This window comes from Biomphalaria glabrata, chromosome 9 (assembly GCF_947242115.1).
Source record: "Biomphalaria glabrata chromosome 9, xgBioGlab47.1, whole genome shotgun sequence".
Taxonomy (NCBI): Eukaryota; Metazoa; Mollusca; class Gastropoda; family Planorbidae; genus Biomphalaria; species Biomphalaria glabrata.
In genome coordinates, this window is record NC_074719.1 from 36683452 (window position 1) to 36701798 (window position 18347).

Consider the following 18347-nt stretch of genomic DNA (forward strand, 5'->3'; position numbering starts at 1 on the left):
CTAGACATAAAACGTGCCAAACACACGTCACATTTCCCCACCTGTCACAGATAGTACCGTCGATTAGGAGTGAAGGAGTTCTATTTCTAAGAAAATAGTTACAGACGTTTTCGAGATCCGTGTTCATGTTCCACCCACCCAGAAGATTCCACCCTCCATAAAGTTGTGATTTTAATATAGGTGCTTAAATAATAATTATTTAAAAAATATTTACAGATATACGATCTCTAATTTTTCGGATAGCAAGGTCTGAACAGGGAACTTTACTTTTTTTAAAAATCTCAACACTATGAAGATTATTGATGAATAAAATCTGTAATATTTCTTTGGCACACAAATAATCAAATAAATAAGAACATTTCACATTTTAGTTGTTAAGTTCTCTGTTCTAGTGGCAAAGTTCAACTGTGCTAAAATTATATAATGTATATTGTATAAACATATTTTTAGTTCTCTGTTGCCAGGATTTTTATTTTAATGTAGGCTTATAGTGAATAACAAGGCATATGTCAAAATAATATAAATAGAGAATGAATAAATTGGCTTTGCAATGTAGTAAGGCAGTGATGCCTTATATATATATATATATATATATATATATATATATATATATAAATGATTGTGTGATCTGTGTGAATTTTATTTGAAAATGTCAATGGTAAATTTCAACTTTAGGGTTTTGTTTTGAGCTAAATAGTTTTTCTTCTTCAGTTCTGGTACACTAACATTTCCAACCATCCACATTTTTTCTTTGAAGAAATTGCCAACCACTTTGCCTATCAGCCAGTCCGTCATTGCACCGGACCGGTCAATCACCATCACTTTGCACTCGAAGCGTCCGGATTTAGTCAGGTGGTCCGTTCCCGAAGGATGAGTAGACTCCCCATAAATGCGAACTGACATGATGCTATCTTTGAGGAATTCCGCACCTCCCAGGACCTTGTAGTTCAGATCGCCGATGTGGTATGAGTGACTGGACACGTGGCCTTGTGTTTTGACCAGGTTGTCCACGCTTTGAATATCCCACTCAAACATGTGCTTGACCCTAGTGTCGGTGGCCCCGTGGTGACTAGGCGACTCAAACCCGCTTATAGGCGGCGGGGAATTGGGGTCTCTCTTTGATAGGGCGACGATGTCCTTCCTGACTTGTAGGACGTGCTGACCTAGATGGTCAGACGTTTCCAGGAACTGTGACTTGAGTGACTCGACACTTTCCTGTACCACCGTGGACGACTCCACCAGGGACTTTTGTAGCTTAATGTTGCTGGTTTTGACTCCCTCGAGGGCGTCCTGTAGCTTCTTAATCTCAGAAATAAGAAATTGATAATGACTTCGGAATTCAGCTGCCATTTTTTCCTGATTGTCTTCGATAGACTGAAGTCTGGTACTGATTTCTTTAGCATCCTGGGGAAATACGGAAACCAATTCGTTACCACTAAAAATTGAGAATGAAATGCTTTTAGGAAACAAATTTGTTTACATGTTTTAAAATGTTTTTTTCTATTTCATTATTCATATTTTTATATACTCATATATACAGCCATAAAGTTTGAATTTGGTCTTTTATTGCTATTCTATTGATCAAGTATATAAAGTCTCAAAATATACTTTAGTGTTTTATAATGACTTAGTAGTTTTGATTCAGACGGGTTGAAAGAAAAAGAGGCCAGGGTAGGATACCCTCTTCATTTATTGTATCTCTCTCTCTCTCTCTCTTTTTTTACAATAAGCAATTTCACTTGACATTTGAAGAGATACGTGTCTGTATTAGAGAGGAGCTTTTACTGATATAAATAAAAGTGAAAACTAAAAAGAGTTCTATTCTTAAAGCGGTATTGACTTATATGTATTCTTTCAGAACAGCAGATCATGTTTAAACTAAAGTAGGTCATAGGAAAGTAATTTGAAAAGCCTATTCAGTAACATGTTTTCATTTTTGACTAATTATTAGTTTGACATTATGGGGGAAAAAAAAAAGAAGAGATGAACATAATTGAATTCCAAATCTTTTTGAGGATTCTAGACTCTTTAATTTTAAAGCTAGAAAGAAAAAAAAAATGACGGTAGGACATGATAGTAATTTAACTTAAAAGCAAGTGGTTATAATACATTTTTAAAAGTAAAACTTTATTTCAGTTGTTTTTTAAACTCAGACATTTCATACGCTTTCACAGTTCCTATCACACGGGTCATATCACACAGGTCCTATCACATAAGTCTTATCACACGGGTGACGGGTCATATCACACAGGTCCTATCACATAAGTCTTATCACACGGGTGACGGGTCATATCACACAGGTCCTATTCCCAGCTCCCTTCACACAGGTCCTATCACACGGGTCCTATCACACGGGTACTATCACACGGGTCATATCACACAGATCCTATCACACAAGTCCTATCCTAAAGGTCCTATCACACGGGTCCTGTCACACAGGTACTATCACGCGGGTCATATCACACAGGTCCTATCACACAAGTCCTATCACACAGGTCCTATCACACGGGTCCTATTACATAAGTCCTAACATATGATACCTATCACACAAGTCCTTGAGCGGGGTCTGTACGACGTGGCAACGAGCTATTGATCTGCATTGCCCACAGGTAGTGACGTAGCAGGTCAGTGCTGAGGCCTTCTATTACGGATGGTCTCGGTTTGCCGCATGCCTAAATAAAACACTAAAATATTCTCCCAGATTCTCGTTGCCTCCACATGTACTAAAAAGAAGTTCTCCTTCTTTCTCCTCATTTGGTCTTAACTTAGGTGGCATTTTCGTCATTTGGTCTTAACATAGGTGGCATTCTCCTCATTTGGTCTTGACATAGGTGGCATTCTCGTCATGGGGTTTTAACATAGGTGGCATTCTCGACATTGGTCTTAACATAGGTGGCATTCTCATCATTTGGTCTTAACATAGGTGGCATTCTCTTCATTTGGTCTTAGTTAGGACAGACGACTCCAGAACGAGAGAATGAAAGATTGTGTTATTGTAGCGATTTAAATTTTGTAAAATAAGTACCATATCAAAAGCCTAGTACATTTATTTCATTTTATCACAAGTTTATTTTGACTATATTTTAATAAAATTTCTATTTAGTATTTTAGTATTGTTCTCAAGAAAGTTACTCAAGTCAATTCAAATTTATTAGTTAAGATTACGATATATTATGTCTACGACGGATTAGGTGTCTACCAGCAGTATTGTTGCTACAAGATAACGAAAGGTAACAACAACATAGGTTTTAGTACATTTTGTACGCGTCTTACAGACTCAATGGTTGTGCTTGCCCTGGATGTGGCAAAATATGTAGGTCACAGCTGGGGCTGCTCAGCCACGGGAAATACTGCTTTCCTCACTAATCTTCGGACTCGAAGACAAGCCCTAGTGTTATTATTATACACATCTTACAGGCACACCAATATATTAGTGCATTTTGTAAACATCTTACAGATTCAACCTTACTTACCTCAGTGTAGACCAGCTTATCGTACAGGTTTTCTTCTTTCTGACCAACGGCCACTTCTTCATAGCGATGCTCATCTGAACATTAGAACAAATATAAATATGTTGTTATATTTTTTTAGCGAAAAATAATCAACAAAAGGAAGAAAAAAATAATTTAAATAGGCGAATCTATGTTATGAAATACGCAATCAGGAAATGACGTCATAGTGTAGTAATACATGGGGAGGGGCTTAGAGACAGGAAGTACGTCGGAAATTTTTAAAAGGTCAAAGATCAAAACCAATAATGTTCTTATTGAGCAATTTTGACATCAGACGTTGAAAGACTCACAGGTTTCAAAGAAGTTCCTGCTCATGTAACTATGACGGCCACTCATTATTGGGTCGGGGAAAAAATAATTATGTTCAATCATCGATACATCCTTTTGTTTTTAAAGGAACGTATGTAGTCTACGAGAAAGAGATTTTTAAAAAAATATGTGATTTAAACAAGTGTATTTAAATCTCGACAACCAAAAGGGAAGTAGTTGTAAATGATATATTTAAAGGAATACCAATTGTCTTATCTGCATGAAGGTCTGTAATTCTAATAAGGTGCAGTCTCTTTCTTGTTAAATATAGCGAAATAATTTCATACACCTGACAGCGAATCAAATGACTGACAAGACAACCATTTTAAAAAATTCTTTAAAAAAAAACAACAACAAAGCTTATAAAAAGTGTTATTTGTATCAGTTATGTACATCCTAAACATAATAAATATGTGCGATTAGAAATATTTTTACAAATGGATCTCTTTCACATAAACGAACGGTCACGGGATAATATTGTTCAAACAACGGGAAAAAAACTGTCACGTGATGTCATTGTTGATTAAAGTAAAATAGGATTGTAATTTGTATAGAAGAGAAGCACGTGACTCAATGTTGTTTGTTTACGATTGGTAAATGAGGTCCATTATTTTTGTTTCGCTTTTAGCTTTTCAACTGCGATATGATCCTATCACTTGTCTGGACCAGTTGTGATAGGGGAAGGGGAGAATGTGGTATATATGATCATTTTTTTTTTAATGTATAAAAAAATGTTCACTTAGGGCTCGAGTCCTCAAGGGGGGCTAATTCAACTTATTCCACCCCATCTGTCAAGTACGATTTCTTTCCCTTGCTCAAGATACCAAACAATATAATTCATTGGCAATAGTTAATTAACCAATTGGTAATTTTTTAAATTGATTCTTGTGTTGTCAGGTAAGGGAAATATTTGTGCAAAATATCAGTTGAATCCGAGATTGGGTGTGGGAGAAATAACATCTTCAAACTTTTTTACCATACAGATAGACAGTGAGATGATATAAGCTTTGTACAAAAAAAACTATTAGTACTTCTAATTCAATTCAATATGAATTCTAGACTCTTTTGAGACCTGCATCTACAGCCTCCAACCCCAAGAGTTACCTCTCCCCCCCCATTTTTCTCATACTGTTCATATTAGAGCCGTGAGCGGGTGGGGGGTATTTATAAACATAAAAAGACATGCCAGCCTCCTTTTTTTGACAAAATGCCTATTTAATAAATTTTAGAAACGATTTCTAGATTGTTGGGCTTTAGCTAAGAAGGGGGGTGGAGTGGGAGAGAAAAATTGTGAAAATGTCCTTAAAATACGAATAAGTCAGATACTTGTCTCTGATTATTGACACAAATATTTCAACTTCTTCCCCAACCAACAATAATGATAATTAAAACACAAGAGTAATTGAGTAATGTGACATGAAGTAGGCTAGATCTTATTTTTAAAAAAATTTAAATGGAGCAATTGATTCGTTACTGTTTAACATCTTTTTAAATTTTGAACATATTGAAAAGAGATTTCCATATCCTGTCTAGGTATAATATATATATATAGGTCTGTGTCCCATCCCTTTCTGTTTGCACGTTCTAAGTATTTAAACTAGTATATTTACCCACTTTGGCTAACGAGCTAGTAATTCTACGATATACAACAATTATCAAATTTCTAGAAAATCATTAGAGCCGTCATCGAAGTTCCGTGTCCAGGTTCCACCCAGAAAGTTTTCCCCGTCCAGAAGTTTTCTGGAAGTTACGAGTTTAAAAGAGGTATTGTGAAAAAAAACAACATACAACATAAAATATTTTAAAATATATTTTTGAGAAATCTCGCTTTAGTTGGAGGCATGGTGGCTGAGTGTTTCTCGGGTTCGAATCTCGACAGAGACTGTATTTTGAAATTCAGGTTTTTTATGATGCCCCTGAGTGCATCCAACTCACTTGTGTACCTGACATTAGTTAGGTTTAGCAAAGACGGTCGATCATTGTGTTGTCCACTTGACACCCTCGTTAACCGCAAGGCACAGAAACAGATGACCTTTAGATCATTGGCCCTATAAATCGCAAGGTCTTAAAGGGATACTTTATTTACTACTTTCATACTGGTAGACCAGCCATACCTCAAAGAAACAAAAAAAAAAGACAATGACCCATAAATCCCTTACAACTTGAAGGTACATTTCCTGAGGAAAAAAAACTTAAAAGACATAAAGGGGAAAGAGGAAGTAAAAAATGATGATTGAAAATCTAAAAGAAGTTAACACAAAATAAAACAAACAAAAAAAAACCCAAATAAACTGCTGCCTCTATGAGTTTTGATATCAAATGTCAAGTTCGTCTCATTATCAGCCAATAGGAAACCGTCTACTGTTCTAGTGTGTAAGCCTGTAACTACCAGAGGTGTGTTTACCTTTCTGTGATGTGATCGCTACAGGTGGGGGTGGAGGATCTTTTCTTATCGTCTTGTTCTGTGAAAAAAAAAAAAGAAAAAGAAATTGAAGCTTGGTTTGTCACGTCATCGAGATAAAACTGCTAAAGTAACTTTTTGTAAGAGCTGATTACTTAGCTATTAATAACAAATGAATGATAGATTTAAAAAAAAAATGAAGACCCCCCTCCTCCCTTCCACGAATACAATCCTGGTTAATCGCGTGTACACAGATCACATACAATTCTAGTTTAGTGATGCAGATCCCGACAAGGCAAAATGAAAAGACAGTAAAAAAAATCTTGTTTTATATGTTTCAGATGTTCTTCCGGAATTGAAGATGAACTACATCTACGGGGGATCGCAGAGGGATGGGTATGAGCCCAGGAACACCAAGACGATCGAACGACAGTCCAGCGTGTTTAACCGAGACTATTGGTCATAGAAGGCCTAAACACTAAGTTGCGACGTCGCAATATGTGGGCAGCTTAGACCTATAGCTCGTTGCCATGTCACAGGTCTCTACGACATGGCAACGAGCTATTGGTCTAAACTGCCCACACGTTGCGACGTTACAGGTTACCGTTCAGGCCTTCTATGACAACTGGTCTCGGCTTAACGCACGACCATGCAGCCTATTGCAGACTAGAATACTGGATCTAGATATAAGATGAAGAAGATTCAAGTTTGATGCTAGGCCTATAGATCCAGACTTTGAAAACTGTGCGCAAAATGTTCCTGAGCGTCTATTTAGTGCATTTTTGAATGAATACGTGCGGGAATACCCGCTGACGTAGAAGTGTTTAAGATAAAGGTTGTCTAGACTACCAGACCAAATATAAATTTAAGAAGATTATATTTTGAAAAATTATAACGGCCAAACCAGAGTTTTCACAGCGTGGCCGATGATCTGGAAATTCTTGTCCCAAACATATATATGAACAGTCTAGTTACTGTCACTTTTGAGATAAGCGTCCACCCAGGTTCCAGTTTTGAGTTTTTGGTGCTGTTTTTTTTTTTTTTTTTGGTTTCCATGAAAAAAAGGCTAACTGATAAGAGGAATTGTAAAAATAAATGCTTTTTTTTTAATTAAATGACAGACTAACACATGACATCATCTGAGCATGTCATTTTGAAACAAAGTTTATATAAATAAGGATGTTATATTTTGTATGTACTTTCCCTTCAGTACCAATTCGTCTTAAAATATATCGAACGAAAATACTGCTTACTACGCCAAGGTTTTTTTTTCAATTTCAATAATTCCGATTTCAGTGATAGGCCTTTAAATCTAAACCTAGAAGACGATGCGCAAAATTTATATGAATACCATTTTATTAAATTCTGTAATCAATTAAGCCTTACCCTTGGAAATGCCCGAAAGCGATGGTCCTTTCAAAACCAATGCGGGATCTAGATGTCGGTCAAGCTTTATAGCCAAATTTTTTTTTTAACTTTGAAAATTAAAACGGTCAAACTAGAGTTTCCCCGTGTGGCCAACGAGCTAGTAATGCTATTCTCGGCAATAGACATCAACTGTTAAATTTAATGAAAAACGTTAGAGCCATTTTGTGAGATCAGCGTCCATAAAGGTTCCTGGTTCAAGATTACTTGTTCTAGGTTCCATAAAGTTCTGATTTGAATAGAGGTAGTGTAACCAGAAAAACAAAGCTGGGTACTCTGGTATGTCTAAGAATATACCTTGCTTCTTAGAGCGCCTCGCCCCAAATGTTTTCGTATGTTTAGTATTGTGCAAAGTTCCCTGATGCGTAAATGTCAATAAAACGGAGGTGCTAAAGAATTGTGCAAAGTTCCCTGATGCGTAAATGTCAATAAAACGGAGGTGCTAAAGAATTGTGCAAAGTTCCCTGATGCGTAAATGTCAATAAAACGGAGGTGCTAAAGAATTGTGCAAAGTTCCCTGTTGCATAAATGTCAATAAAACGGAGGTGCTAAAGTTCACATGTATTCGTGGCTATTGCTAAACGCTGATGTCATGTGACCAAGTGATTTGTCTAGTAAACCCAGTGAAAGTTAACTTTAAAAAAAAAGGGGGGGGGGAACAGAGCGGATTCAAGAGAGTAGAATTTTCTTTTTGTTTAAAGCACTTTAAGATATAAGATATACATCGCAAAAGATCTGAACGCGGACATTTTTACTTTTAAAGCTTCAAACATTTGAAATATTTTGTTGCAGTATATTCTCTTGTATAATATTTTAATTTGATATTTTGGAGCCATCATTTCAGCAAACTATTTTTCTTAATCCCCCCCCCCCCCAACACCAAATTTTCCTTCACTTTTGAAACCCAATGATGGATTATCTTTCTTTTCGAAAACATTTAAAACTTTCGCTTTTTTTAAACATTTAAACATGCGTTCGTGACATTCTCGTTTCATCCATTACTGTTTTCAATTTAAATAATGTTGTCACTATTTACATTTTTAAAAGTACATCAAATGTGCATGCTTTCTATTATGGGGATATGGTGGCAAGACTGCACTGAATGGACAGTATTGAGGGACTTCTAAGTTCGACAGCTACGCTGGGCAGTGCACAAATCCTGTATGAGGGGCGATCGTATGCCAAAGGCAGTTCTTTTTTGGTAAGCTGAGAAGTGGTAGGATGGAGGATTCGCACCAACCAGGAAATCTACCAGCTCTATGAAGACCCCTCTATAGTGACGGAAATAATAAGGGAACACATGACGTTGGGGACAGGTCACCTCGGACGAATGCCAGAGAACAGAGGAGCTAAGATTGTCCTAAAAAACAAAAAGACAGGCGCTCCAAAGGCAGACTACGAGTTCGGTGGCTTGAGGATGTAGAGGCAGACCTACAACGTCACAGGGATAAATGGACAAAATACGTGGTAGGCGCAACATTGGTGCCTCCTAAAGCTTTAAAGATTAGCTTTAGTAATATTAATATGATGTACCCCATACTTACAGTGCTAATTTCTTTATTCAAATACTTCAGCTGCGACATCTGAAACAAAGTAATGAGAAAAAAAAAGTTATTGATCACAAGATACAATTGTATTCTAATATAAGACAGTATTTTCTAAATAAATGTTATAAACATATTATATCAAATACATAACTAGGTTATAGTTCCTCTGTCAAGATAATTTATTAAATCAATCAGAAACACTCTGTTAGTTATATACAAGCTTCGTTTCAGATTTAGATAAAGATTGAGGTAAGATTGAGGTGTGAAGATTGAGGTAACGATTGGGAGTAAAAGTTTGGGGTAAAGATTGAGGTAAAGATTGAGGTAAAGATGGTGAAGCAAAAAAAAAATGTTAAATTTGAAAGCGCTTGTAAACGATGCGGAACGGATTTGAACGAGACCAATCGTCCTAGAAGCCTTAACACTGACCTGCAACGTCACATCCTGTGGGCTGTGGAGACCAATAGTTTGTTGCCACGTGACAGGCCTGTACCAACGAGCTATTGGTCTCCACTGCCCACATGTATCATGGTCGCAGGTCAGTGTTGACGATTGGTCTCGATTGGGGTAAAGGGGCAGTTAGAAGTAGAGAATAAGAAAGATTCTTTTCATCTGTCAACTAAGCTGTCACCTAAGTTCATCCGACTCATACTCAAGCAAAAGAATTAAACAGATGTATTTTAGAACATTCACATCCCATTTTTTTTTTTTTTACAAATCTTTTATCAACTCACTCTGTCTGTCTGTCTGTCTGGCCAAAAGTTTGTACACTTTATTTCTCCTACACCCAATCTCGGATCAGGCTGAAATTTTTCTTGTATTAGATCTCTGAGCCTCCGAGTCCACCCAGCTCTAATGGGGACCTGACATAAGTTGTGGAAAGGTAAACGCGGTTGGTCATTGTGCTGGCCGTATGACACCATCGTTAATCGTAGGCCACAGAAACAGAAGACTTTTATGTTTGAAAGGGGTAACTTTTTTATCAATAATGTACATTTTATACCATTACATTGTTCTATTTAGTTTCGTTTCTTTTTCAAATTCCAGTTTCAACTAATGTCAATTTTGTAATTTCCGTTATTGCTTGTTCGTTACCACTTTGAGACACTGGCGGATCCAGAACTTTGGAGTTGGGGGGGGGCGATTTTTTTTCCAAACCCTAACCCTATCGCCCAGTAAACCCTAACCCTATGCATAAACGTGCGTACAACATATATATATATATATATATATATATATATATATATATATATATATATATATATATATTAATATATATATTTTTTTGTTCGATATATGAGAATAAAATAAGACTGTTTCTCAATCTTCGGCGAAAAAAAAAAGAAAAAAAAACAGTCATGTTGAGGCTCTTTTATTTGCAAGCTTGGGGGTCTGGGAGAGCGCTGTAAGCTTCCTCAGTAAGGTTCGGGCCGAAGCCCCGACCCCAAAAGCATTGTCTTGCATTTTTCACGGCTGAAACGCATTCTCCTGATATCTAAAGCCCATTACTAATTAGAGGGGTTCGGGGCGAAGCCCCGACGCCAAAAGCGCTTTCTTGCATTTTTCACGGTTGAAACGCATTCTCCTGATATCTACACCTCATTACTTATTAGAGGGGTTCGGGGCGAAGCCCCGACACCAAAAGCGTTTTCTTGCATTATTCACTGCAGAAACGCATTCTCCTGACATCTACAGCTCATTATTTATCACTGTGGTTCGGGGCGAAGCCCCGACGCTAAAAGCGTTTTCTGGCATTCTTCACTGCAGTAACGCATTCTCCTGACATACAGCTCATTATTCATTCTATTTTAAAGGACCTTTTGAATAATGTGGAAAAATATTCTAATATGAATTTATAGTCCCTTAATACATTGCAAATACAACCGATTTGTTCTTTGAAAAGATAAGATACCCCACATATTTAGATTAAGGCTTTCAGGATCGCCACCGAAAAAAAAAATTATTAATAATATTCGATATAATTCAAGCATAAATTGTGTCCTAAATTTATTTAACTAGAAAAATATGAGATAGAGTAAAGGTTGGAAAAAGTCGACTAGGAAAAGATTATCTGGCTTTTGAACTCATCTCAACCGTGACTGTTATATTGGAAATTTCATTTGAATTATAACTTTTCCAAAGCAAAGTCTTTCTTAAAATAGTTATGATAAATTCATGTGAAATTACACAAACTCTGTATGGAAATGGGAATGGCGGTAAAATGAAAACGATTAATCCTCGCTTTTTATAATTTCTGCTAATGATTGCATTTTGCATTAAAGAATAGGGGTTGGGCGACTCGATATAAGAATTTACTTTATAGCATATATAAATTTTATTAGTGATAGATTTTTTAAATTTTGTAATTTCTTACTATAATACAAAAAGAAAAAAGTATTGGTTTGTCCGATGGGGGGGGGGGGGGTTGGAAGGTGATTGCATGTATCGCACTTCTACCTGTTTATATTATATAGATATTCGACTAATTTTGTTCACATACTATGATTTCTCCATAAAAGTAGGACTTCCCCCTCAAAGGGTTTAGATGGGAAGGGCAGTAGAGGTATTCGCTCCCCCATATCCAATCGGCCAACAGGTGAACGACATAATATAAAGACCGTTTAAAATACCAATAACAAGTTTTAATCATAAAGATATTTAATTGATTTTGTTAGCAAGCTGTGATTTCTACAAATAAATAGGACCGCCCCCTTCCACTCGAAAGTTTATGGTGGGGGGGTGGATTGATGCCATCGCCCCCTCCCGACCCTACCAAATCGGCAATAATACTAGAAAGGGGGCGGCGAAATAATCTAAAAATAGGTTGAAATATAAATAATTAGTATATATCTTTAACATAAGTAATAAATTCGTATACAAATTGTGTGAATTCTATACTAAAATTCGTCCGCCCCCCCCCCTTCGGGGGGGTGTGTGTGGCCGAGTGGGGGGGAGGGCGGTAGGGGCGATCGCCCCCCCCCCCCCCCTGGATCCGCCAGAGCTTTGAGATGTAAGTAAAGACGCAATGAAACAAAAATACCAAGGGTTTGCATAATAAAGAAGAACGAGCTTCATACCCATGCAGATGAAAAAACACCGACACAAATGCAATGTATGTTTGGAAAAAAAAATCTTTTTAACCGTTTGTCAGAAACTAGCTTTTCACAGCCAGAAGTGTCTACAGAGGACTTTTTCCTATTAAAAAAAACGCATATGATAAGAACACACTACACTGTCGACATGAATCAAGCGTTTGCTTTGGGCATGTGACGTAACTCATGCAGGAATGAAAACGATTTAAATGTACCTTATCTTTCAACTATATTTAATATATGTCACTATCAGCCAGAGGGTAGCGTGTGTTACAAAAGAATAAAAGAATTGGGGAAGGGGTTGACAAGGACATGCCAGGTGTTGGCTTGCGCAAGAGTTTCAAATTTAGCCGGTCCAGGAAGTAAAAAAACTTTCCGAACTCCAAAAGTGTCTTAAATAGTCAAATAATTTGTTTTCAAATATGACCTTTATAGCGCGATTCAAGGACAGTCTTTTATATAATCTTTCTTTTTTTCTTTAAAACTTAATGTATTAAAAGACAACGTGAAGAAGTCACGTGATGTAGTTTTTAAACATGTTTTCTTTTGATACCAGCACGCTATATTCAATGTGTATAAATATTGTTTGATATGATACATATTTAATTGATTATGTAGGACTTTGATCTCCAATATATATCATTGGATATATTAACTATTGATCAAATCAAAACCTTAAGGATATAAAGGAAGTGTATAGAAACATTTCACAATGTAAGTGTATATCACATTATTAAAAAAACAACTAATTCAATAAACCCCCAACCTAGGTAATAAACTAAAAATAAACAGTATGAGGCTGGATTAACCAAAAAGAGGCAGAATATCTACACTCATAGTAAAAGTCCCTAAAAGGACTATAAAAACAAAAGAACTAGATAAAACAATCCATTAGAATTAGATCTCCTCTTAACTAACAGCCCTTGATTAGTGGAAGATTATGACATTATCCCAGGACTAATTGACCATGATATTGTTACAATAAATAATCAAATAAAAGCAGTAATCAATCTAAAACCAAAAGGGACGCATAACTTTCAAATAAAAGCAACCTAATTCAATTATACCAAGATACAAAAATGAAAATCTTCATAAAAAATGTTGACATGGAGGAATGAACCAATAATACAACAAAATACAATTTAAACTCTTACACCTACAAACACACATTCCTGTAACAGATAGACAAGTAGACAAGGAAAACATGGATGAATCTTTTGAAAAAAAAAATCTAATTTAATTTACATTATGTTTCTACATACTTAATGCCAAAACGGCGTCGCCAAAACGTCCTGGTTCGCGGAAAAGAACACTAACCAACCAGATGACGACTTCTACAATTGCATTAAAAGCCATCTTAAAAACATAATAGAAAATCTAATACCTAACAGAATGGGGAACTGCTTGTTTAATTACAAATAAAAAATGTGCAGAATGAAAACCTATGATAAAAGTTTAAAGGCAAAAAAGTTCATAAAAAAAGTATCTTAAAATTAAGAACCTAACCCCAAACGTTGGCAGACAGCTGCAGAGCGAATACGTAAGTGAAAAAAAAATAACAACCTATGTTGTCATACATTAAATCTAAGATATAGAAACAGCGGGTGTAGCCCCCCTTAAAGGAGAAGAGAACATAACACATAATGATAATGAAACTAAAATCAACCTTGTAAATAGATTCTTTGCACCATCATTTTCAGCCCCTAAAAAACAAGGACTTATTTTAACCCAAGTCGAAATCATAGGATAAATAGATTTACAAGAAAAGGAGATCCTAAAACTATTAGCTAACAAATAAAGCATTTGGACCCGATAGTATTACAGCCAGATTGCTCAAAGAACTAAGCCATGAGCGAGCACTAGTGTTAAAAAACGTTTTCAGGCATCTCTTAATCAGGGCAGAGTACCAAAAAGCTACTGTCACTTCACTATTTAAAAAATGAGATAAATCTGATCTACAGACCTTATCACTATTCATTATGACATGTAAAATCCCAGAACACATAATAAGTAGCAAAATTATAAACCCCTTAGACAAACAAAAAGTCCTTACCCCATAACAACATAGCTTTAGGAAATATAGGTCATGTGAAACTCACATGATTTGTCATAAGGCTAAGATAATAATGAGCCATATAGATGTTATTTTATGGACTTTTCTACAGCATAACACAAAGTTCATCTCACCATAGCTTGCTTAAAAAGTTACAATATTTCTGTACAACCGGTTCACTAAATCAATGGATTCAGGATTTCCTGTAAACAAAACGACATGAGGCTGAAGCAATCAAAAAGAGACTCAAAAGAGTCAAAACACACATGAATTGCGAAAGATGACCACACTTTGTCATCAGTGTATCTATTATAAAGAAATGCCCTTGTACCTTAGCGAGCTGATCACTCCATATGTCCCACAGAGAGCCCTGCGCTGAATTGTCTCAATGCTTCTAGTAGTGCCACGTTTCTCTCACAAAAGCTAAGGTCCGCGGGCTTTCTCAGTGCACGGACCATAGGTTTGGAACTCATTCCCCATTGATCTAAGAGAGGACAACCTGCTACACTACATTCAGGAAGAACATTAAGGCCTATCTGGTTAAAACTTTTTTAGATTTATTTGTCATTTTAGGTCTCGTGTTTATGTTTGTAATGTTATCACAATGCCTTGAGTGACGGTACTTGAGTCTACATTTTATTTGTTAACAGCGCTCTATAAATTAAATTAATATTATTGTTACTAAAGGGAGAAGACAAACTGTAAAAATAAATTGTTCCAAATCAACACGAATACTAGAAAACTTTGGTTTACCTCAAGTAAAAATCTTAGGTCCGCTACTCTTTCAAATTCACATTTTGACCTACCAAACTACATTAGGTCTGGAGAAAAAGTTTTATCATTTGCAAACTAATGCACTATATATCCTGAAGATACTGAACTGTTACAAAGAGAATTAGATGAATTACAGAAATGGGAATCGAATTGACATATGTCTTTCCAACCAGAAAAATGCCAATTATAAAGAGTAACCATAGACATAAAGAAATATAGACTGGCCGAAGGAAGTAACTTCATGTAACTTAAAAACGTGTATATCTATTGTATTCGGATTTCCGAATTATGAAAAATTACATGATCTTCATTCTTAGAGATTTAAAAAAAAAACACTAGTGAAAATATTGTAATACTTATATAGGTTATGGCTGAAATAGATATGAATACTTAACTTTTATACTGCTTATAAATGCTGTATAATAAAGTACACAAAATTGCAAGTCACAAATTTTCGTTTCATAAAACTCTTTAATCGGCCAGTCTATATTTATTTATGTCTATGAGAGTAACACAAAAGCTAAAACAAATGAAAACTACTTCCGTGAGTCACGGTTACGTGCTTACAAAAACTAAAACCTCCAAATACGAAAGAGTTATAATAAATGAAAAGTTATCATGGAATCCCCAAATTGACAATAAAATGATTAGATCTTCTTAATGTAAATTTCTACAATTCAAACAAGAATATAAAACTAAAATGCTATTTAACCTAAACTAGACCAATATTAGCTTATACAGTTATCTGGGAACCCCTAAATCAGGGAAACTAGGATGCTATAATAGAACTGTGAGATTCATAATACATGTATATTCAGATTTGATTAGAGTAACACCTTCAGTAAAATCACTAAGAGACCCTTCAGGCTAGAAGACTCAAAAGTAAAGTAGCAGTAATACTTAAAAGATTGAACCTTAATTTACAAATAGAAAAAAAAACAACAAAAAAAAATACTCAGAAAGACAAAATAATAGAGGCACATTTCTTATTCCATTTGCTAGGACTAACTTGTACAAGCGCTCCTTCTTACCAAGTGGTATTAGAGCAAGGAATGGATTGCGTGAATCAGACAGGGAAAACCCACAACTTGGCAGATTTTAATTCCTTAATTAACATTCACAAACTCGTATAAGGTATCAGGCCAAGGGTCAAGTTTTATATATATCAAGCTTTCTTGTTCTCGATGACACACTTACACCCTAGTAGCCAAATGTTTACTTTCCTAAATGTACCATTCAATGTTTTAACAGACTGATTTTCGTTTCTATAGTAAATATTGGTTAAAAAAATTGATTTGAAGACGTTATTACTTCAGGGTGGTTTCAAATTTTTTTTTTAAAGTACGTATCCTACGTAAACACAGTCACACACACACACGTCTTTCTCTCTCTCTCTCTCTCTCTCTTTCTCTCTCCTCTCTTTTTCTCTGTCTCTCTATATGTTTTATATATATATGAGCTTGCGCTCCCAGAGCTAGTTTTATATGCAATTTTGGCTATTTTTTAAATGTATTTTTGTTGTATAGGTTAGATCTATTTTTATATATTTTATTTTTATAGGTTAGTGTCAGATTTTATAATTGTACTTCCGCATATTTATATAGGTTAGTGCGGGATAGTATAAAAGTAATGTACTACATGCTGTCTTAAAACAGTTCAGTGTACAGTTGACCAGTGGTCTGTATAGTATGTCTGTGTGACAGCCGAAGATCTTTGTGGTCTGTCGTCTAATTATTTTATTATTCTGTACCTGGGACGGCCTGCTATTATTACTGCTGAATATTACTGATGAATATTACTGCTGAAATACATGCTACTGTATCTAATATTGCTGCTATAATTGCTGTTGTAGATCTATTCTAATTCTAGGGAATCTAGTGTTATTTTCTAATTTTGTTTCTGCTCTAAACAGCTATTGATAGATCTAGTATTGTAGTGTTGTTAGTGTTGCTGTAGATCTAGACAAGTGTTATTTTGTTTTTGTAGTGTAGTCTTAGCTTAGTGGCTTAGTTATAGTCTTGTTCTGTTCTTAGTGAATACTAAGATGTTCTTGTTTTAGTTTTAGGTATGAGTTGTTTGTAGTAGTAGGATATTGTAGATCTAGATTAGTTTATTGTAGTGTGTTTGTGTAGATCTAGGTCTAGTATAGTAGTTGTCTTGTAGTGATTTAGTTCTCTTTAGTTAGATAGTTGTTTTGATCAGTTTGTGTTAGATAGTTGCTTTGGTTAGTTTGTTAGTGTTTGTAGTGGTGTAGATTTAGAGGGTTTTAGTTAGTTGATCGGTTCAGTAGTAGTGATTAGTCAAGTTAGTGTATATATTATATTTTATTATTGATTTATTTTTGTATGTAAATAAAGTTTCTTTTTGTTTTATTTATCGTAAACTAAAGTTTGTTATCTTGATTTCATTTAGTTAAGTTAGTATAGTTAGTTGTCTGGTTACTTAGGCGACTTTAGCCCCTCGGTCGTGGACTGAGGTGTCACAGATTGAGCCCATCCAGTAGCGCTAACATCTGCCTACTGTTGGTAAATTTTAATGTTGAGCAGCAGATAATAGATCTATACACTCGCGCCTGCCTGACCTGCTCACATTTATATATATATATATATATATATATATATATATATATATATATATATATATATATATAAATATAGGGCTCCTATTGTCTCTAAAGACAAGGAAAAAAGAAAAAAATACACTCATAACCACATAAGCAAGCGCTTAACACAATTGCTTAAGCAAAAGCGCTTAAACATATATACAAGTCCAATTATATATTAACATTATAATTCTAGACAACGCTAATCCTACCTTTGCAGATATACCATCAAGCGAAATAACTTGACTCTTGATAAACAGTCTCCAACCACTACATGTCCATTAAAATTTAAAAACTGTATTTAATTGAAAAAAAAATACTGTCCTTCTTATAAGTTGTTTTCTTAGAAGTGTGTATACTTTATAAAATAACTTTAACCTTCTAGCTCGAACCTGATCTATACACTTTGGTAAGTAGGTTACGGGAAAACGCCGACACTTAACGCGCTTGAGAACTCGACGTTAAAAAAAACAAACTATCTGGTCCAAGGCCTACTTAACAAGTTGAACGTTGTGCATATTAAAGCAGAGGTGGAGGACTACAAGCCATTCGAACAGACTATCGGCTGTTTATGTCATGGATATGACTTCCTGTTTGATACGTTGTGGTACGAAGGTTGATTTAATAGTTCA

General features: G+C 35.4%; 1 protein-coding gene across 1 annotated transcript; it reads right to left on the minus strand.

Annotated features, from left to right (window-relative positions):
* Positions 1 to 588: 588 nt before the first annotated feature.
* On the minus strand, positions 589 to 18264 carry LOC106065484 (uncharacterized). The gene is made up of 5 exons (XM_013224318.2): positions 17928 to 18264; positions 9192 to 9230; positions 6226 to 6283; positions 3474 to 3547; positions 589 to 1404 (listed from the first exon to the last, which is right to left on the minus strand). Exons 2-5 carry the CDS (start codon positions 9228 to 9230, stop codon positions 640 to 642), a joined length of 936 nt encoding a protein of 311 aa, XP_013079772.2. The 5' UTR covers positions 17928 to 18264; the 3' UTR covers positions 589 to 639.
* Between the last annotated feature and the right edge of the window lie 83 nt (positions 18265 to 18347).